This window comes from Balaenoptera ricei, chromosome 1 (genome assembly GCF_028023285.1).
Source record: "Balaenoptera ricei isolate mBalRic1 chromosome 1, mBalRic1.hap2, whole genome shotgun sequence".
NCBI classification, from domain to species: Eukaryota; Metazoa; Chordata; class Mammalia; order Artiodactyla; family Balaenopteridae; genus Balaenoptera; species Balaenoptera ricei.
In genome coordinates, this window is record NC_082639.1 from 87,111,423 (window position 1) to 87,134,268 (window position 22,846).

The following is a 22,846-nucleotide window of genomic DNA, read 5'->3' on the forward strand; positions in this document are numbered from 1 at the left end:
TGTACTTCCTTAGGTTTTGTCCACTACATGACTATATTTTAACCATAGAAATTGATTTATTCTTGCTTTAGATTTCTATTGAATTTTGTGGGAAACTGAAAATTGAATTCAGTGACAACTCCTAATACGTTTGACTTACTGGCAGTTATATGGTGGTCAAATGCTGGTTCCTCTACTTAATAGCAGTTAAGACTTTGAACAAGTGATTTAACCTATTTCCTCATTTGAAAACAAGAGGTAAAAGAGTACCTACTCAATAGTATTGCTAGCTGGTTTAAAAAAGGAAAAGAAATAGAACATACTCTATGGGGTTGTGGTAAGGTTTATATAATTCACATGAAGGTTTCAAGGAGACAATGTATACCCCACATTTATTCATCTCTTTTTATCCTCTGTGATCCAAGGTGAGCTACGACCTCTCTGATGTTACTGAATCTCAGAAAAGTAACGTGACTTGACCAGGTTCACACAGCTGTATATATATGTAAACTTGAATTAAGTTTAGCTCTGCCTAACTACAGAGACTTTTTCTTCTAATATACCAGGTTTTTTTTTTTTTTTTTTTCGGTCAGAGTGGAAAATTATGTCAAATAAAATTATGTGAAACATTTCTGTGGTCAGTATATAACTTCATAGTGCACAAAACCTGAACAAGTCCAAGTATATTCAAAGCAACACTGTTAGAAAATAGAAACAGAAAAATGAATAAATAGATTATGATATATGCATACAAGGGTATATATACTACATAGCACTGGAAATTATGTCAAACAAGATTACTGAGTGTTGTATGCCCCTTGATAGAACACGACATAGGCTGGCTTTTCCCCCAATCACATTTTCAACAGTGTTCCACAGAAGGCCTTTCTAATTTTTTATTATTATTATAAGCAGGCAGATTGGAAGGAGTTGTAAACCAAAACACAGCTGGTAAGTCTAAATTTAGGCCCATCAAGATGAGTGTCCCTCATAACAACATGGTTTCTCAAACTCCTTCCACTTTAAGTTGCTTTTTACCAGATGTCTCTTGGTGTACGTGTTTCTTGTACATCAGCAATTTTATTTGCATGGCCTTTTCATGCCAGTATTCTGATTTATCACACTTCTCACATTGATTTTTTCCCCTCTACTTGTAAAAAGAAAATAGCTGTTTGTGCACAGATGGTGGTTGCAATTTAGTATTATCAGAGTAATTCATGTTATATTCATGAGATGTTCCCGAGTAGCATCTTAGTGCTTCCTATGTTAAGGAAGGACACCTCTTAGAGAGGTCATATCTCACCTTTTAACCTGTTTCTTTTGGAGTTTATCTCCTGAGCACTCAAATATTGGCAAGTCATTGTTTGTTTTAAATTTCAGCTCTGTATTTTATTTATTTCAATAGTAGAACTTTGGAACCATCTAATAGCATTAAAAGTGGGAGGCAAAAAACATTTCTTAGAAATTACTGAAGTTGACTGTTAACCTGTCAAAAAATTTATGGAGCAAGGATGAAATATTTTAATTATAATTCCTTCCTTCCTTTCTCTCCTTGTTTCCTTCCTTAAATATTTATTGTGTACCACTCTATACACAGAAATGCTGTTCATTGCTAGGGCTACCGTAGCGAAGTACCACAGACTAGGTGTCTCAAACAGCCAGAAATTTATTTTCTCACAGTTCTGGAAGCTAGAATCTGAAATTAAGGTGTCAGCAAGATTGGTTCCTTCTGAGGGCAGTGAGGGAAGGATCTGTTCCCAGTCTCTCCACTTGGCTTGTAGATGGCTGTCTTCTCCCTATGTCTCATGTTTTCCCTCTGTGAACGTCTATGTCCAAATTTCCCCTTTTTTATACAGATGCCAGTATATTGCATCAGGACCCACTCCAGTGACCTCATTTGAACTTGGTTACCTCTGTAAAGACCCTGTCACCAAATAAGGTCGCATTCTGAGGTACTGGGGTTGGGACCTCAGCATATGACTTTTGGGAGGACATGGTTCAACCCACAACAGATGCTTATAATAAACCAAAAATAAGAACAAGGAAAACTTACCCTTAATTTGTAAGTGACTTTGTCAATAAATTTCAGTATTATGCTAGCACAGTGCTAATGTCCATTCATTTCAGGAGAGTCACTTAAATGGTTTCTCTTACAGTGAATGTGTTGGTTTGGAGTAAGGATAAAAGACAATGACTTCCTGCAACAATTTCGCTTACTTCTCTATTATACATATTCAAATCTCAGCCTGAAACCATCCCAAGATTTTTTGGTGCGTGCCTGTGTGAGTGTGTGTTTTCACTATGCTAGCTATAAGAGAGGTATTCAATGTTATTTAAGAAGTGGAGATTTACCATGCAAATAATTTCCCTTCTGCTTTAATCTCTTGAAGAAAAAAATATGAAAAGATGTATTTCCATTGTGTGAAATATCATAGGATAATGGATGTATATCCAAATGCTAAGAATGAATGAATGTAAAAATAAGGTTGAGGATGGGGAGAAAGACAGAGAGAACTAGCAGGAGAAAGAGGCATGCGTTATTGTGGAGGTAAGACTTTGTTTGGAAAGAACAAATTTTAACGATCCATTTCTCCTGAAAAGTATCAACCACAAAAAGTTAAATGAAGTTCTTTTTGGTCAGTTACTTCTTTGGATCTTCTCAAACACTTATTTTCTTTACTTATTCGTGTCCAAATGTAAATCTTTTAAGAATTGTCAGTATATTTTCTTTCCTTTTTTTGAAGCGAATATAAAACTCTTTGGATAGTCACTTTTATTGAGGTTTTAAGAATGTTTTTGAGTGATTCATAGTAATTTACATCCTTCTACTGAAATCTTGGATGTTGCTAAATTTCAGCCTGTAATTTTCTTCCTTTGCTAGATATTGAAGCATATTTTTATGACACCACACTACACTCATTGGAATTGTGAGCCTTTATAAATTCAGGCAGATCTTTTCCACTCTACAAAAGGATGCATTTTAAGCAGAAGAAATAGAATGCTAAATTATGTAGTAGGTAAAGGAAGTGGGTTGTGGTGGGTTAAGAGGGTGACTACAAAGAACGCCAAAGCACATGGCTGTATGCACTGTCAGTGAAATTTAAAGCACATTTGCCCATCAACTTAAAAAACTACTGTTTATATGAAACGATAATTGAGAGAGATTTTTGTACATGCTGATTGCACATTTATTTGAAACCTCTAAATTCTGTTTTTAATGGCTGCTTAGTATTCCATTGTGTTAGCATCCCATAATTTATTTTGACAATCCCATTTTCATGTGATTCCGGACATATTTTTAAATTTCCTATTTAACTATACAACTTTGAATTAAGAAAAAAAAAACAAATAATCAAATATGTAATCCAAGGTCTTCTGCCAAAATGGCCCTAGACAGCTCTTTTAACTTACTGGTTTTTTGGTTTTTTTTAAATTTATTTATTTATTTTATTTATTTATGGCTGTGTTGGGTCTTCGTTTCTGTGCGAGGGCTTTCTCTAGTTGCGGCAAGTGGGGGCCACTCTTCATCACGATGTGCGGGCCTCTCACCATCGCGGCCTCTCCTGTTGCGGAGCACAGGCTCCAGATGCGCAGGCTCAGTAGTTGTGGCTCACGGGCCCAGTTGCTCCGCGGCATGTGGGATCTTCCCAGACCAGGGCTCGAACCCGTGTCCCCTGCATTGGCAGGCAGATTCTCAACCACTGCGCCACCAGGGAAGCCCTGGTTTTTTTTTACAGTAGTTTTTTCAGTAGTTTTTACTGTTTTTTTTTTTTTTTACAGTAGTTCTTACTGTTTCTGAACACGTTAGATACAGTGTTGACTCTAAACAATTAAAAATCTTTTTTCAAAATGATACACGTTTATTTTAGAATATTTGGAAATACAGCAACTCAGATAGGAAAATATTAAACTCAACAGCAATCCCAACACCTGGAATAACTTCTGTTAACTGTTTGGTATAGCTTCTAAGTTCATGAGTGCACACATATCGTGAGTGCGCTATTTCTTACTTTTTCTCTCCTACCCTCTGGCCCCCCTCTGTCATACACACACATAAATACATGTACATGCATTAGAATCTAGTTGAATACAAATTTTATAAGCTAATATTTTCTCTTAATACCATACTGTGAATCTTTTTCCAAGTTACTGTATATTCTTCTAATATATTAATCACTTTATTGTATTCTAGTATATGGATAGACTTTATTGTATCCTATTGTAGGTATATACCATAATTTGTTTCACTAAACTTTTGTTGCAAGACATTTATTGTCTCCATGTTTTTGTGTGTCTGATCAACTCAACTGTAATTTGTCCTCTATTCCTTGGTCTAAATCATGCCTAATATACATATATTTTCTAGCATTTATATCTTGTTTTCTAAATACCAGTCTCCTCTAAAAGAAACCAGAGCTCCTTGAAGAAATGTCTGATTCCATAACTGGGGCAGGGAAAATATAACGTAAATCTGAAACATCTTGCTATGCCAGAAAATAAAGTGCTCAAGGAATAATGAAGACATATCAAAAACACACAGATGCCAGCTTTAAGGAGCTCCTACTAGGCAAATTTTGGACACTTAGAACGTCAAAATAAATTATATTAATGGATTATAACCCATTGAGTAAAATAGGACTCTGAGTCTATACTCATATAATTAATTGGCTTAAATAAATGCTCTTCATCCTCCTTAGTAGGAAACCTACTGATAATATGAAAATTGAAAAATTAAAAAAAAAAGAATATATATATTATTTTGAAATAAGGAAGGTAACAAGGAAAAAAAAATAGCTAATAGAGTCCTGAATTTGCTTCTGAGGAGCATGAACTGGTAATAGCAATAGTGGAGCACGTGATGCTGCTTTTTTATTTTTAATTTGTTTCATTTTATTTTAAGCCTTGTTGGATGATTTGACTTTTGAAAACTATAAATATACTTTTTATTTTGAAATAATTGCAAACTTGGAGAAGAGTTGCAAGAATACCACAAAGAATCTAGATTTCCCAGTTATTACCATTTCACAACATTTGTTTTCTCTGTGTGTGTGCAAGTTGAGTAAATTAGAGACATGTTTTATTACTCCTAATTAAATCTGTGTATATTTTTTGAAAACAAGGACACTGTCCTACATAATCACAGTATAAGTATGCAAATCAGGAAATTAACATTGACATAATACTATATTCTTTCTAATCCACAGACCCTTTCAAAATTTTCAGTTATCCCAATAATATCATTTAGAGAGAAAAAACAAAGGTTCTTCTCCTTTGGAACAGAATTCAGTGCAAGATCATATGTTGCTTTGGCTCTTCTGTCTCTTTGGTCTTCATCAGTCTGGAACAGTTCCTTATCTTCCTTTTCCATCATGGTATTGGCATTTTTGAAACTGTTTTATAGGCAATGTCTCCTCCCCTCAAACATATACATATGTTTTTCCCCCCATTATCTTAAATATAACTATATCACCCTTTTTAATTAAATTCAGTATTAAGAACAATTTATTTTTATTCACAGTCAAGCCATGTAATGAACTACATTTTTCATTCATGTACCTTTTGTTTTCTTTAGAGTTCATCATTCATTCATTCCTTTATTTTAGGCCCTCCCTTTCTCCCTCTCTTGTTTTCTCTGCCTCTTGGCTTTTTTGCACCAATTCATCTACCAAATCTAACATAGCATGCTTCCTTTCATTATGCTTAAATGTATCAGGTATTCTGTCAGCCTCCCTCCCTCCCCACTTCCCTCCTCCCTTCCTTCCTTTCTCCCTCCCTCCCTCCTTCCCTCATTCTCTTTCCCTTTTTCCTTTGCTCTTTCTCTTTCCTTCCTCCCTCTCTTCCTTTATTCTTTCCTTCTTCATCTCCTTGCCCCCCCGGAGTCTTTCTGCTCTAGTCTGTATAGGTTGTTCTCTAAGTCTGTTGCAAAGCTGTCAACCTGGAACATTCTTCCACTGTCATCCAAGGAATTTCCTTTAGTTCTCTGCTATGTTGAATCTCTTACTTTCAGATCATATTTCTTCTTTCTTGGTATATGCCCTTATTTTGGAAAAATGAAGCGTCTTCCAAAGAATGTGTAAGAATGGGTACATGGAAAGTCAGTTTTTGAAATCTTTCCTATCTGAAATGGCTTCATTCTACCTGTATACTTGAATGACAGTTTGGCTATGTATAATTCTAGGTAGGAAATATTTTCCTCTAAAAATTTTGAAGATAATATTTTATTATCATCTAGTTTCCAGTGTTACCACTGAGAAATCTGAAGCCATTCCTATTGTGTTTTACCTGTTTATAGTCTCTCTGGAAGCTTTTACGATTTTAAAATCCCTACTGTTATGAAATGGCACGGTGATAGATGCTTGTAGGGGTACTACCCACCCCACTACTGTCCTGTTCATTTTGAGGAGGCCTGCTAGGCCCTGTCAACCTGGAAATACTTCAATTCAGAGGACATTTCCCTTCTTCATTTTCTGGAATTCTGTTCATTCAGGTACTATCTACCTGGATCCTTAAATTTTTAAAAATACTTCTCTCTCCTTTTCCATCCCATGTTCTTTTGGTTCAGCTTAGTTCTCAAGTTAAATCTTTTGAACTTCCTGTTGAGTTTTTATCCTTCCATCATACTTCAACTTTCATGAGCCTCCTTTTTCATTGGTTTTCCTGTTGTTCTCTGAATTTTTTTGAAAAATAACACCTGTTTTATTCATGAATTTGATATCATTCTTATCACTAATGATTTCATCTATTTTTAAAGCATTATATTCTCTATTCTGTCTGCTTCCTGTATTCTCTTTGTTTGTTTATTTGTGAATCTTTCACATCAGAGGCTTTCCACATGTTGAGATGTTCAGTAGTTCCGGCACCAGGTACTGACAAGCTGAGTAGACATTCAACATCTTGCTGCCCACATTCTTGGGGCCAAATGAGGGGAAAGGGCTGGATATCTTTTCATCTAGTATGTAGGACTTTCCCTTGATAACTGTATTTTCATAGGGCCTCTCTCTCCCTCCATCCTGCCTGGTGCCCTTGAGTTCAGAGACACTCCAGAAAGCAAATTTCCAGGTTTTTTGCAAAATTGAGGAAGAAAAGTCACCTGAGTGCATGGGGTAGGTGAGGGAATCTGAGGTACTAACTCCTTTTTTGTTTTATGAGCTTTTTAACCAGTCCTCCGGTTTAACTCTTCCAGCATTCTATGTCCACAGGTTTCTGACACCTCTAACTCTTGAGTGTCTCTGTGATCCTGTGTCATAAATGTGCCTTCTTTTTCCTGGTCTACCATTCTCTCCTATGTTTACTTTAGCTCTTTCTGCACTGCTTTTCAGTTACCACTCAACCATCAGATTTCCAGTTTCCAAAAAAGTAGTTAACTTTGTTTGCTTTAGTATCTTCTTTTTACCTTGAGGGTTTATGGCTTTTTATGACTTTTTGTCTTGTTTTGTCTTTGTTTCTTTACTGTCATTTTTAAAGTGGGATTTTGAGATGAAGCAGAGATAAAAATACATGTTCCACATACCTTATTTAAGCAGGAGTCCAGTTATCCTTTTTGTTCTTGACATATTTGATTAGTATTTGTCATGCCTAAGAAAAAGAGGATTTTAACTTTTTTTTCCCTATAGATATTAATTTTTGATTGTTTTATTCCTAGGATGCCTCATTGATGGACATGAATTCCTTCAGCCCTATGATGCCAACATCTCCTTTATCAATGATAAACCAAGTCAAGTTTGAAGATGAGCCAGATTTGAAAGATCTTTTCATTACAGTTGATGAACCTGAAAGCCATGTTACTACAATTGAAACATTCATTACTTATAGGATTATTACTAAGGTAAGTATTCAGTGAACATTTTCTTGAATATAGTTGCTTCTTTGAACTTTTGGAACTGCTTCTTGTTCACTTTGACACTCAACTTAGAGAATCTTAACTGAATTGTTCACTTTGACACTCAACTTAGAGAATCTTAACTGAATTGACTTCTAGTTTTTCAGCCATTTTGAGTAAGACATTGCATCTTATCTATCCTTCACTTGTTCTGTATGAATTCAATTTAACCTGAGTACCAGTCACTTGTATTTTAGCAGTTGTGCTTCTTAAAATAGGAATATTTTAGGTTTCTAGTTTAAAAATTATAAAGAAATATATTTGGAAAAGAAGAGCCTCAGTTTGCTAATAAAGAAAACAACTAATTAAAAACATGATACAGTAATTTGTGTTCACATTTCTTCTGAAGATTCCAAAAAAATAATTTCATTTGTTTTCCAAATAAGAGCAAATGGCCACTTTATCTTATATCAATATATGAGATACTGTTAGTTGTTTAATGATGCAAGGACAGATCTAGAATCCGAGTCTCCTGACTCCTAGGACAAGGCTCTGCAAAAAGACAGTTTACTCTGAAAAAGTAAAAAAACCAAATAGTATAATCTTGTTTTAAAGTCCTTTGTGTAATAGCAGCCTTCAAGAATTCTATTTATAAGTTATAATATTTTGTTTATGAAGCCTCACTCTACATCTCTTGTAGTGCATCTCTTTTGTAGCTGCAAAGTTTTTGGACCCTGTGCATATAATCACTTCTTCCAGTGCAGCCTCCACACTGCTGCTATTTATGTGGCATAAAGATGTATATATCTGATCTCTTTACTCAAATTCTTAAGATCCTTCCTTGGCTCCTCACTTCCTACAGAACAAAGTGCAGACTCCTTTGTATGATATATAGACAACTTCTCAGTCTGGGGCCAGCATACCATATATGACTCACCTCTTACTCCCGACTTTTAATAGCCCTGCTCTCCACTTGCATAGAACTACCTCTTTTATCTGAATATTCTAGGCTATTTCTTGCTCTCATGACTTTGCATATGCTTTTTCTTCTGTGTGGTATGCCCTTCCCGCTTTCAGACAGAAGAGTTACTGTTTGTTTTTCAAGATACCATTCAAAATGATGCCCACCACCTCTGCCCCACAAGCTGAGTCCTCTTTCTTCTGTTTGCTCACAGTGTTCTAACTGAACTCTTAAAGAATATAAGATACCACAGTCAGTGTAGCAAAGAAATCAAAAGCCTATATTTAGTCCTTCTAAGCCTCAGGGTTTTTTTGTTTTTTAATTTATAAGACTGAAATGATAATAGAACCTGGTTCTGTAGAGTTGCTGTAAGAATTAAGTTAGGGTAACTAATCAATGTAAAACACTTAGCAAAGTGCCTAACATATAATAAGTATTCAGTAATTGTCACCTACCTGTGTGTAGGTCATTAGCTGTGTGTTTATTTGTATTTATTCCCAATGAGTCTGTGAGCTTCTCAAGGAAGGTAATTGTATCTTAAGTTATCCATAATTCTAAACAAAATCCTTGGGATATAGCAAGTTAGCAATTTAACCTTTTCGGTGAGTCAGTGAGTAAAGAAATTTATAGTATCATAGTCATATCAAGAGGCTGTAGAGCAAGAGAGCATGGAGTTGAATCTTGATCGCCCCCCTTCCTTGCTATTTAATTAACCTCTCTATGCTTAGTTTCCTCATTTGTAAATAAGATAACAGTACTAACCTCGTACGGTCTTTGTGAATATTTAGTGTGTTAATACAGACACACTGCTAAGAATAGAGCCAGATTTCTCCTGTTACTACTGTTATTGTTATAATCATTCATTTTCATTACCCTTTCTAGCAAAGATTTTGTGAAACTGAATTATTTTCCCCTCATTGGTTTCTTTCAGAAAGACACTTTATAAGCCACCCTATGGACTTCATTCTAATCATAGACATACAGTTCTTATGAGTTATCCATATTACATCATATTTTAAATGTACTGCTCTTGTAGTAGTAGTAGTAATAGTGATAGTGATAATATTATAGTGTGTTAAACTAACTTTTATTGTGGGACTAATTTGTGCCAGGCAATGTTCTAACCACTTTATATGTTTTAACTCATCTGAAGCTCACAACAATCCTGGATCTTATGATTTACCCTCATTTTGTGAATGAGCCCACTGAAACTCAAAACTTGCCAAAGGTTATAAAACACAGTCATTAGCTGAGCTAAGATTTAAATCTAGACAGTTTGCTTTACTTCCTTACTATATAGATTTTCATTATACTTTTGTGCATCTGTATATGATTATGGCAAACTATCTTTTGGCTTAACTTTTATAAACTAAGTCCCTTTATTCTACATCTGATTACTTTTACTCCATCCTAGTATATAGACTATACCTATGTATACTAAAATATGCATTGCAGAACAAATTTATAAACATTTAGTAGATGTATATTGTGTTATCAAACATAATATTTTCTTTGTTATTCACTTATTATCACTTATTCATTTACTCAAATATTCAATAAATTTCTGTTGAGTGCCACTTATGTCCCAAGCACCAGACTGGTATGTTGAGACTACACCAGCAATCAAGACAGACATACCCCCTGCCTTCCTGGAGTTTTCAGTATAGGGGGGTGATGGATCTTAAATAATTATATATTTAATTAATTAATTATAGTTATAAATACTGTGACAGAAAAATACAGAATTTTATGAGTGTGGGTACTCCATCAAATTAGGGGGTTCAAAGATGGCTACCCTGGGAAAGTTTTAGTTTTATAAAAATTTATGGACTTCCCTTGTGGTGCAGTGGTTAAGAATCTGCCTGTCAATACAGGGGACATGGGTTCGAGCCCTGGTCCAGGAAGATCCCACATGCTGCAGAGCAGCTAAGTCCGTGAGCCACAACTACTAAGCCTGTGCTCTAGAGCCCGCGGGCCACAACTGCGGAGCCCGTGTGCCATGAGTACTGAGGCCCGTGCACCTAGAGGCCATGCTCCACAAGAGAAGCCACGGCAATGAGAAACCTGCGCACTGCAGCAAACAGTAGCCCCCGCTCGCCGCAACTAGAGAAAGCCCGTGCGCAACAATGAAGATCCAATGCAGCCAAACATAAATAAATAAATAAATAAATATTTTTTAAAAAATTTACATTCATGGACACCAAGATTATAAGGATAAATGCAGGAGGAGCTTCAAGATGGCGGAGGAGTAAAACGTGCAGATCACCTTCCTCCCCACAAATACATCAGAAATACATCTACATGTGGAACAACTCCTACAGAACACCTACTGAACGCTGGCAGAAGACCTCAGACCTCCCAAAAGGCAAGAAACTCCCCACGTACCTGGGTAGGGCAAAAGTAAAAAGAAAAAACAGAGACAAAAGAATAGGGACAGGACCAGCACCAGTGGGAGGGAGCTGTGAAGGAGGAAAGCTTTCCACACACTAGGAAGGCCCTTCGTGGGCAGAGACGGGGGGTGGCAGAGGGGGGAAGCTTCGGAGCCACGGAGGACAGCGCAGCAGCAGGGAGGCAGAGGGCAAAGCGGAGAGATTCCCACACAGAGGATCGGTGCTAACCAGCACTCACTAGCCTCAGAGGCTTGTCTGCTCACCCGCCGGGACAGATGGGGGCTGGGAGCTGAGGCTTGGGCTTCTGAAGTCAGATCCCAGGGAGAGGACTGGGGTTGGCTGCGTGAACACAGCCTGAAGGGAGCTACTGCGCCACAACTAGCTGGGAGGGAGTCCGGGAAAAAGTCTGGAGCTGCTGAAGAGGCAAGAGACTTTTTCTTGCCTCTTTGTTTCCTGGTGCGCGAGGAGAGGGAATTAAGAGCACCGCCTAAACGAGCCCCAGAGACGGGCGCGAGCTGCGGCTATCAGCGCGGACCTCAGAGACAGGCAAGAGACGCTAAGGCTGCTGCTGCAGCCACCAAGAAGCCTGTGTGCAAGCACAGGTCACTATCCACAACTCCCCTCCCGGGAGCCTGTGCAGCCCGCCATTGCCAGGGTCCCATGACCCAGGGACAACTTCCCCGGGAGAACACATGGCACCTCAGGCTGTTGTAATGTCACACTGGCCTCTGCCACTGCAGGCTCGCCCCGCACTCCGTACCCCTCCCTCCCCCTGGCCTGAGTGAGCCAGGGCCCCCGAATCAGCTGCTCCTTTAACCCTGTCCTGTCTGAGCGGAGAACAGATGCCCTCAGGCGACCTACACACAGAGGCGGGGCCAAATCCAAAGCTGAACCCCAGGAGTTGTGCGAACAAAGAAGAGAAAGGGAAATCTCTCCCAGCAGCCTCAGGAGCAGTGGATTAAATCTCCACAATCAACTTGATGTACCCTGCATCTGTGGAATACCTGAATAGACAATGAATCATCCCAAATTGAGGAGGTGGACTTTGGGATCAATGATATATATATATTTTTTTACCTTCTTCTCTTTTTGTGAGTGTGTATGTACATGTTTTTGTATGTGATTTTGTCTGTATAGCTTTGCTTTTACCATTTGTCCTAGGATTCTGTCTGTCCGTTTTTTGTTTGTTTGTTTGTTTTAGTATAGCTTTTAGCGCCTGTTATCATTGGTAGGTTTTTTTTTTTTTTTTTGGTTTGGTTGCTCTCGTCTTTCTTTTTTTTATTAAAAAATTTTTTTTAATTATTCTTTATTTTAATAACTTTATTTTATTTTATTTTATTTCATTTTATCTTCTTTTTTCTTTCTTTCTTTTTTTTCTCCCTTTTATTCTGAGCCGTGTGGATGACAGGCTCTTGGTGCTCCAGCCAGGCATCAGGGCTGTGACTCTGAGGTGGGAGAGACAAGTTCAGGACGTTGGTCCACAAGAGACCTCCCAGCTCCACGTAATATCAAACGGTGAAAATCTCCCAGAGATCTCCATCTCAACATCAAGACCCAGCTCCACTCAACGACCAGCAGGCTACAGTGCTGGGCACCCAATGCCAAACAACTAGCAAGACAGGAACACAACCCCACCCATTAGCAGAGAGGCTGCCTAAAATCATAAGGCCACAGACACCCCAAAACACACCATCAGACGTGGACCTGCCCACCAGAAAGACAAGATCCAGCCTCATCCACCAGAATACAGGCACTAGTTCCCACCACCAGGAAGCCTACACAACCCACTGAACCAACCTTAGCCACTAGGGGCAGACACCAAAAACAACGGGAACTGCGAACCTGCAGCCTGTGAAAAGGAGACCCCAAACACAGTAAGTTAAGCAAAATGAGAAGACAGAGAAACACACAGCAGATGAAGGAGCAAGGCAAAAACGCAGCAGACCTAACAAATGAACCGGAAATAGGCAGTTTACCTGAAAAAGAATTCAGAATAATGATAGTAAAGATGATCCAAAATCTTGGAAATAGAATGGAGAAAATACAAGAAACGTTTAACAAGGACCTAGAAGAACTAAAGAGCAAACAAACAGTATGAACAACACAATAAATGAAATTAAAAATTCTCTAGAAGGGATCAATAGCAGAATAACTGAGGCAGAGGAAAGGATAAGTGACCTGGAAGATAAAATAGTGGAAATAACTACTGCAGAGCAGAATAAAGAAAAAAGAATGAAAAGAATTGAGGACAGTCTCAGAGACCTCTGGGACAACATTAAACACACCAACATTTGAATTATAGGGGTCCCAGAATAAGAAGAGAAAAAGAAGGGGACTGAGAAAATATTTGAAGAGATTATAGTTGAAAACTTCCCTAATATGGTAAAGGAAATAGTTAAGTCCAGGAAGCACAGAAAATCCCATAGAGGATAAATCCAAGGAGAAACACGCCAAGACACATATTAATCAAACTATCAAAATTTAAATACAAAGAAAAAATATTAAAAGCAGCAAGGGAAAAACAACAGATAACACACAAGGGAATCCCCTTAAGGTTAACAGCTGATCTTTCAGCAGAAACTCTGCAAGCCAGAAGGGAGAGGCAGGACATATTTAAAGTGATGAAAGGGAAAAACCTACAACCAAGATTACTCTACCCAGCAAGGATCTCATTCAGATTTGATGGAAAAATTAAAACCTTTACAGTGAAGCAAAAGTTAAGAGAGTTCAGCACCACCAAACCAGCTTTACAACAAATGCTAAAGAAACTTCTCTAGGCAGGAAACACAAGAGAAGGAAAAGACCTACAATAACAAACCCAAAACAATTAAGAAAATGCTAATAGGAACATACATATCAATAACTACCTTAGATGTCAATGGATTAAATTCTCCAACCAAAATGCATAGACTGGCTGAATGGATGCAAAAACAAGACCCATATATACGCTGTCTACAAGAGACCCACTTCAGGCCTAGGGACACATACAGACTGAAAGTGAGGGGATGAAAAAAGATATTCCATGCAAATGGAAATCAGAAGAAATCTGGAGTAGCAACTCTCATATCAGACAAAATAGACTTTAAAACAAAGACTATTACAAGAGACAAAGAAGGACACTACATAATGATCAAGGGATCAATCCAAGAAGAAATAACAGTTGTAAATATTTATGCACCCAACATAGGAGCACCTCAATACATAAGGCAAATACTAACAGCCATAAAAGGGGAAATTGACAGTAACACAATCATAGTAGGAGACTTTAACACCCCACTTTCACCAATGGACAGATCATCCAAAATGAAAATAAATAAGGAAACACAAGCTTTAAATGATACATTAAACAAGATGGACTTAATTGATATTTATAGGACATTCCATCCAAACACAACAGAATATTTCTTCTCGAGTGCTCATGGAACATTCTCCAGGATAGATCATATCTTGTATCACAAATAAAGCCTTGGTAAATTTAAGACAATTGAAATCATATCAAGTATCTTTTCTGACCACAATGCTATGAGACTAGATATCAATTACAGGAAAAAATCTGTAAAAAATACAAACACATGGAGGCTACACAATACACTACTTAATAACGAAGTGATCACTGAAGAAATCAAAGAGGAAATCAAAAGATACCTAGAAACAAATGACAATGAAAACACGATGACCCAAAACCTATGGGATGCAGCAAAAGCAGTTCTAAGAGGGATGTTTATAGCAATAATATCCTACCTTAAGAAACAAGAAACATCTCAAATAAATAACCTAACCTTACACCTAAAGCAATTAGAAAAGAAGAATAAAAAAACCCCAACGTTACCAGAAGGAAAGAAATCATAAAGATCAGATCAGAAATAAATGAAAAAGAAATGAAAGAATTGATAGCAAAGATCAATAAAACTAAAAACTGGTTCTTTGAGAAGATAAACAAAATTGATAAACCATTAGCCAGACTCATTAAGAAAAAAAAGGAGAAGACTCAAATCAATAGAATTAGAAATGAAAAAGGAGAAGTAACAACTGACACTGCAGAAATACAAAGGATCATGAGAGATTACTACAAGCAACTGTATGCCAGTAAAATGGACAACCTGGAAGAAATGGAAAAATTCTTAGAAATGCACAGCCTTCTGAGTCTGAACTAGGAAGAAATAGAAAATATGAACAGACCAATCACAAGCACTGAAATAGAAACTGTGATTTAAAACCTTCCAACAAACAAAAGCCCAGGACCAGATGGCTTCACAGGTGAATTCTATCAGACATTTAGAGAAGAGCTAACACCTATCCTTCTCAAACTCTTCCAAAATATAGCAGAGGTAGGAACACTCCCAAACTCATTCTACGAGGCCACCATCACCCTGATACCAAAACCAGACAAAGATGTCACAAAGAAAGAAAACTATAGGCTAATATCACTGATGAACGTAGATGCAAAAATCCTCAACAAAATACTAGCAAACAGAATCCAACAGCACATTAAAAGGATCCTACACCATGATCAAGTGGGGTTTATCCCAGGAATGCAAGGATTCTTCAGTATACGCAAATCAATCAATGTGATACACCATATTAACAAATTGAAGGAGAAAAACCATATGATCATCTCAATAGATGCAGAGAAAGCTTTTGACAAAATTCAACACCCATTTATGATAAAAACTCTCCAGAAAGTAGGCATAGAAGGAACTTACCTTAACATAATAAAGGCCATATATGACAAACCCACAGCCAACATCATCCTCAGTGGTGAAAACCTGAAACCATTTCCACTGTCAGGAACAAGACAAGGTTGCCCGCTCTCACCATTATTATTCAACATAGTTTTGGAAATCTTAGCCACAGCAATCGGAGAAGAAAAAGAAAGAAAAGGAATCCAAATTGGAAAAGAAGTAAAGCTGTCACTGTTTGCAGATGACATGGTACTATACATAGAGATTCCTAAAGATGCTACCAGAAAACTACTAGAGCTAATCAATGAATTTGGTAAAGTAGCAGGATACAAAATTAATGCACAGAAATCTCTTCCTTTCCTATACACTAATGATGAAAAATCTGAAAGTGAAATTACAAAAACACTCCCATTTACCATTACAATGAAAAGAATAAAATACCTAGGAATAAACCTACCTAAGGAGACAAAAGACCTATATGTAGAAAAGTAAAAGACACTGATGGAAGAAATTAAAGATGATACAAACAGATGGAGAGATATACCATGTTCTTGGATTGGAAGAATCAACATTGTGAAAATGACTGTACTACCCAAAGCAATCTACAGATTCAATGCAATCCCTATCAAACTACCACTGGCATTTTTCACAGAACTAGAACAAAAAATTTCGCAATTTGTATGGAAACACAAAAGACCCCAAATAGCCAAAGCAATCTTGAGAAAGAAAAACGGAGCTGGAGGAATCAGGCTCCCTGACTTCAGACTATACTACAAAGCTACAGTAATCAAGACATTATGGTACTGGCACAAAAACAGAAATATAGATCGATGGAACAGGATAGAAAGCCCAGAGATAAACCCATGCACGTATGGTCACCTTATCTTTGATAAAGGAGGCAAGAATATACAGTGGAGAAAAGACAGCCTCTTCAATAAGTGGTGCTGGGAAAACTGGACAGCTACATGTAAAAGAATGAAATTAGAACACTCCCTAACACCATACACAAAAATAAACTCAAAATGGATTAAAGACCTAAATGTAAGGCCAGACACTATAAAACTCTGAGAGGAAAACATAGGCAGAACACTCTATGACATAAATCACAGCAAGATCCTTTTTGACCCACCTCCTAGAGAAATGGAAATAAAAACAAATATAAACAAATGGAACCTAATGAAACTTAAAAGGTTTTCACAGCAAAGTAAACCATAAACAAGACGAAAAGACAGCCCTCAGAATGGAAGAAAATATTTGCAAATGAAGCATCTGACAAAGGATTAATCTCCAAAATTTACAAGCAACTCATGCAGCTCAATATCAGAAAAACAAACAACCCAATCCAAAAATGGGCAGAACAGCTAAATAGACATTTCTCCAAAGAAGATATACAGATTGCCAACAAACACATGAAAGAATGCTCAACATCATTAATCATTAGAGAAATGCAAATCAAAACTACAATGTGATATCATCTCACACCGGTCAGAATGGCCATCATCAAAAAATCTAGAAACAGGGCTTCCCTGGTGGTGCAGTGGTTGAGAATCTGCCTGCCAATGCAGGGGACACGGGTTTGAGCCCTGGTCTGGGAATATCCCACATGCCGCGGAGCAACTAGGCCCATGAGCCACAATTACTGAGCCTGCACATCTGGAGCCTGTGCTCTGCAACAAGAGAGGCCGCGATAGTGAGAGGCCCACGCACCGCAATGAAGCGTGGCACCCGATTGCCACAACTAGAGAGAAAGCCCTCGCACAGAAACGAAGACCCAACACAGCCATAAATAAAAAACAAAACAAAACAAAAAATAGAAACAATGAATGCTGGAGAGGGTGTGGAGAAAAGGGAACCCTCTTGCACTGTTGGTGGGAATGTAAATTGATACAGCCACTATGGAGAACAGTATGGAGATTCCTTCAAAAACTAAAAATAGAACTACCATACGACCCAGCAATCACACTACTGGGCACATACCCTGAGAAAACCATAATTCAAAAAGAGTCGTGTACCACAATGTTCATTGCAGCTCTATTTACAGTAGCCAGGACATGGAAGCAACCTAAGTGTCCATCGACAGATGAATGGATAAAGAAGAGGTGGCACATATATACAGTGGAATATTACTCAGCCATAAAAAGAAACGAATTTGAGTTATTTGTAGTGAGGTGGACGGACCTAGACTCTGTCATACAGAGTGAAGTAAGTCAGAAAGAGAAAAACAATTACCATATGCTAACACATATATATGGAATCTAAAAAACAAACAAAAAAAATGGTCATGAAGAACCTAGGGGCAAGACGTGAATAAAGACGCAGACCTACTAGAGAATGAACTTGAGGATATGGGGAGGGGGAAGGGTAAGCTGCCACAAAGTGAGAGAGTGGCGTGGACATATATACACTACGAAATGTAAAGTAGATAGCTAGTGGGAAGCAGCCGCATAGCACAGGGAGATCAGCTAGGTGCTTTGTGACCACCTAGAGGGGTGGGTTAGGGAGGGTGAGAGGGAGGGAGATGCAAGAGGGAAGAGATATGAGGATATATGATTCACTTTGTTATAAAGCAGAAACTAACACACCATTGTAAAGCAATTATACTCCAATAAAGATGTTAAAAATAATAAGAATAAAATAAAAAATAAAGATACACATTCATAAAAAGAAAAAAAAAGGATAAATGCACATGCTCATATACCTACATGTACACTGGCAATCTCCTACTTAGAAATACTTAAGGGTGACCTGATTGTAAATAATTATATCAGGAAGCCCACATTCCTGGCATCTGTTCCCCTTATGGGAAATTACCCTTTATTCTCCAGGTTAGAATATCTGAGGTGACTGATCTAAAGAAGTACTTTCTGTTTCAGAGATTAGAGATGTGCCTTGACTTAGGACATGTAGGAGTAAGAACTCAGAGGTTTAATAAGGGTCTGTCCTCTTACATCCTCATCATGAAGACAAACTCATAAATGCCTGCCTGTATGTAGTTGGGGGTTAAAGTATATTCTTGATTCTGAGATTCATTTTCCCTCAAAAACAGTTTTCTAAATCCTCCAATTTATAGTAACTGTTTGCCCTTGACCAAAGGTCAGTATTTGTTAAATAAATGCATTTTGAGGTATAGATCACATGAGTCCATTAGTCCTAAACTTCAAGTATGCAAGCTCTTATGGTCAGACATGAAACACCATTCACAATTTACTTTCCATGGGAAACTGTATTCTAGATTAGAAGATAGACATAAAGCTTCCAAACAGTAGGAATAACAGGGTTTGATGACAAATTTCCAACTTAGAAAGAACTTGTGTTCTAAAAAGTTATTTTGGAGCACAGATAATATATAACTCATAACCCTTTAGAAGTCCAATGAAGTCTTAGAGTAGGAAGAAAGAATGCATTATCCTTAAGGTTTGTACTTATCCTCTGTTTTCTTCTGTTATTGTAGTATGTTAGGGAACTCTTCTAAGTCAGTGGCAGAGTGATGAGGACAGAATCAACCAATTATTTGACTTGATTTTATATCTTTCTGTTGCTGGAATTTATACAGGTTTCTTTTGTGTTTACTTGAAGTTTTGGGAATTCTTGAAGACATGTAAAGCTCAATCTTACTTTAACTTCCCAGTGTTTGAGTGTTTTTATTGTTAGTTATGCCATTTTATTTTCTTGGAAATGGGTAGTGAACCTATACGTATGTGCCAGGTATGAGGAGGTGTCAGTAAGTGTTGTTTAATGAGTGACTCTAAACATGTTTTGTGTGCATATTTATGTATGCATGTTTATGTATTTGCATATATATATATATACATATACCAACTTGTATATATATTTGTTAAACTGTGTTTCTACTAGATTTAGTTTGCCTATTTTTACCATTTCCACAACTTGTACCATTTGGCATAATAGTTAGATTTTGTAGTGTTTTTTGAACATGTAGTTCCTTAGACTTCTGCATCTCATTTACCTCCACTTTTTCCCGCTAAAAAGGGAATGTTTTGCTAAGATATATTTTATGGTATTCTAAACATTCATTTTTAAAAGAATAAACTTTGTCAAGTATAGCTTTTGTGAGCCTTATTTTATGACAATTAAGATTGCATCTTATTTTGACTTGAACTGCTTAATTTTACAATTGTGTTCGTCTGTGTGGGTGATTGATATTTCTGGTGAATGTGAAATATGTAATGTGTTATTTATTCCATGTTTACTTCTCCAGGAAAATCTCAAACTTAATATTACTGTGTATAATTTTTTTAAAAAAATTATATAAATGACTTTTCATCTTATGATAGGTGAGGGCGCATTATCTAAGCTATTTTTGTATCTGGCTTGGGATTCAGGTAATAGAAGTGAGGTTGATATTTTACCCATGTTCTTCTTGTCATGTGTGTTGGAATAGATTTTTAGTTTGTTAAGAACAGATATTTTAATATATTTGCTTAGTTTTTAGGAGTTTAGGCATATAGCTCAGAATTCCTTGAGAAATGATAGGAAGATTTTCTTTTCACATTAAATTTCCATTAATGACATTTTTAAAAAGCGGTAAAATCACTCTGTATAATGTTACAATTTTCAAATACTAAAAGCAAATTTTAGCAAAGCAATTCATTTGAGCAAATTCCAGGAAAACATTTTTTTCTCAGTTATGTCAGGTTATTTTCCAAGTTGCAAAAATAGGACTTTCCTGAAATTCTGAATTCTGATCATCTTGAAAAATGAAATATATTTGAAACCTAAATTCAGAACACACTTTCTTGTTAGCAAGAAAGTCATGCCAAAGATAATAGTAGTTAAAATCTTGTGGAAGACAGATGGTTGCTCTAAGACAGATTTTTTCAGTTTGGATTTTAAATTTGAGCATGATGTTTGCTTTCTTTCTGGGAATACTGGAAAGTTTGCTTTGTTTCATCTGCTACATGAATTGATGTCTGCAAAAAAAAAAAAAAAAAAGACAGGCTGACAAACACTGAATAATTAGAATTTGTTAGTTTTTCGTAGAGACCCATTTATTTCAGAATGTCTAAAATAACATTAGGCAAATGTCTTCTGTCTTATATTGCATGTGCTGTTATTTTCTCCTACTTTCTTCAGACGTCTCGTGGGGAATTTGACTCCAGTGAATTTGAAGTTAGGAGACGTTATCAAGATTTCCTTTGGTTGAAAGAAAGACTTGAAGAAGCACACCCCACTCTGATTATTCCAGTAAGTTTACATTTTTTTTTTTCACAGAATAACTGCCATTTTGTCTTGTGAATCGTTAGAATGCCTAACACCCAATTTCAGACCTTTTAATTCAGTATAATTCATTTATCTTAGGAACATTTGTTTTTAAACTTTTCAGTCTATGTACAGATTTGTTTTTTTAAACTATTGTAATGTGTTAAGATTTTACAGTGTTTGGCTCTAGCGTTGTGAATTTTGAAAAATTATTTTTATAAGAAATGATCACACGTTCAAATAATCTTCCAAAAAGAAAAAGTGTAGAATTCCTTATAATCCTGTGCCACATAATGCTCAGATACCTTTTTAAATTTTTTTGCCCTAGCCGTTGCCAGAAAAGTTTATAGTGAAAGGAATGGTGGAACGCTTTAACGATGACTTCATTGAGACACGCAGGAAGGCATTGCATAAATTTTTGAACCGAATTGCTGATCATCCAACTCTAACATTTAATGAAGACTTTAAAGTTTTTCTTACTGCACAAGCTTGGGTAAAGGATTTTAATTTATACTCATATAATCCTTTAGTATCTATACGTGTAGTAGGTTGTATGCTTCCTCTTATTTACCTTTATAAATCAGGTAGCAGTGGCCTTGAATTAATATGTGTTTTTAAACATTGGAGAGAGATCCTTCAGATACAACCCTGTGTCAGGTCTACGTATAAACATTATGAAAATCTTGTACCTTTCTCACATATACATCCTCATATTTCTCTTGGTAGCTGATTTTTTATTTTTTTTAATGCCTGGGTACTCCTTGCATATATTACCAATACCGAAAATATATAAACATTTAAAAATTGACACTGTTTTGAGTAGTAATTGGTCAGGGCTTTTCAAGTTAGGATAAAAGATTTTATTAAATAGATGGATGGATGGATGGAGAGATAGGTAAATAATACAATTTCCTTACTTTCCCTTCAATTACCTAATTGAAGGGGGTCTAATTTCTAATACAGAAACCTTATATGTTCCTTTTCTTTTCTTCTATGAAGATATAACTCACCAAGAAAGATGATAGGTAGAACAATGGTCAGTATTAAATACTTACTGACCAGTGCTGAGTTTTCTATCTCTCGGTTGTTGCTAAAGTGATCGAAGCTAAAAAGTGATTCATCTCAATCTTGACGGTACTTGCTGTCTGGAAGCCCTATGTGACTTATGTGAGATGAATTTGTGGCCTGACTCCAGACCCTTAGAAGCTGTTAGAAACATTATCTGCAGTCAGCAGTTGCAGTAACAGCTTGCCAGTTGTGACTTGTGCCGTTTCTGATCATGTTTTTACTCTATCGAATGATGTGGTAGCACTCCTCGATAGACGTGTTGCCTGGTCAAGAATAGCATCTGTTATTATTTGCACACAAAATCATATTGACATGGAAATAAACAAGTTTATATATTATTTTGTGTAAGACCTTTAGGAAAGAAGATCTGGAGAAAGATAATATGTTATTTAATATTTGGGTAAATAATACATAATAATATTTTTATCTGTGGATTTGGTAGTCAGCATTGTTATAGATTTTTGTGTGTGTGTATGCTACTCTTCATCTTTTATTTGATCTCAAACCTATGTTTCAGTAAGTGCTACAACCATCCTCAGAATCCCTTGTCCTCCTTCTTGGTGTTCTTTTTTAGTATGCCATACTTCTGAAGGAATACTTTAGTGTATCCTTTTATAGCATTTCTACTTTGCAAGTCTGTAGCTGACCCTCCTAAGTTAACTAGAACTAGAAACAGCTAGTTATATATTTTATTAAAAATCTTTCTCCAAAGACAGTCAGCCAGTGG

The 22,846-nt window shown here is 36.6% G+C and overlaps 1 protein-coding gene across 2 annotated transcripts in view; it reads left to right on the plus strand.

The window, feature by feature from the left end:
- Nucleotides 1-22,846, plus strand: part of SNX7 (sorting nexin 7) — a 101,614-nt gene that overhangs the window by 20,892 nt on the left and 57,876 nt on the right. For both annotated transcript variants that reach the window (XM_059900353.1, XM_059900362.1), the window contains exons 2-4: nt 7,622-7,804; nt 20,926-21,036; nt 21,380-21,544. In XM_059900353.1, the coding sequence (XP_059756336.1) occupies nt 7,622-7,804; nt 20,926-21,036; nt 21,380-21,544 (459 nt within the window). The remainder of the gene's footprint in view (nt 1-7,621; nt 7,805-20,925; nt 21,037-21,379; nt 21,545-22,846) is intronic.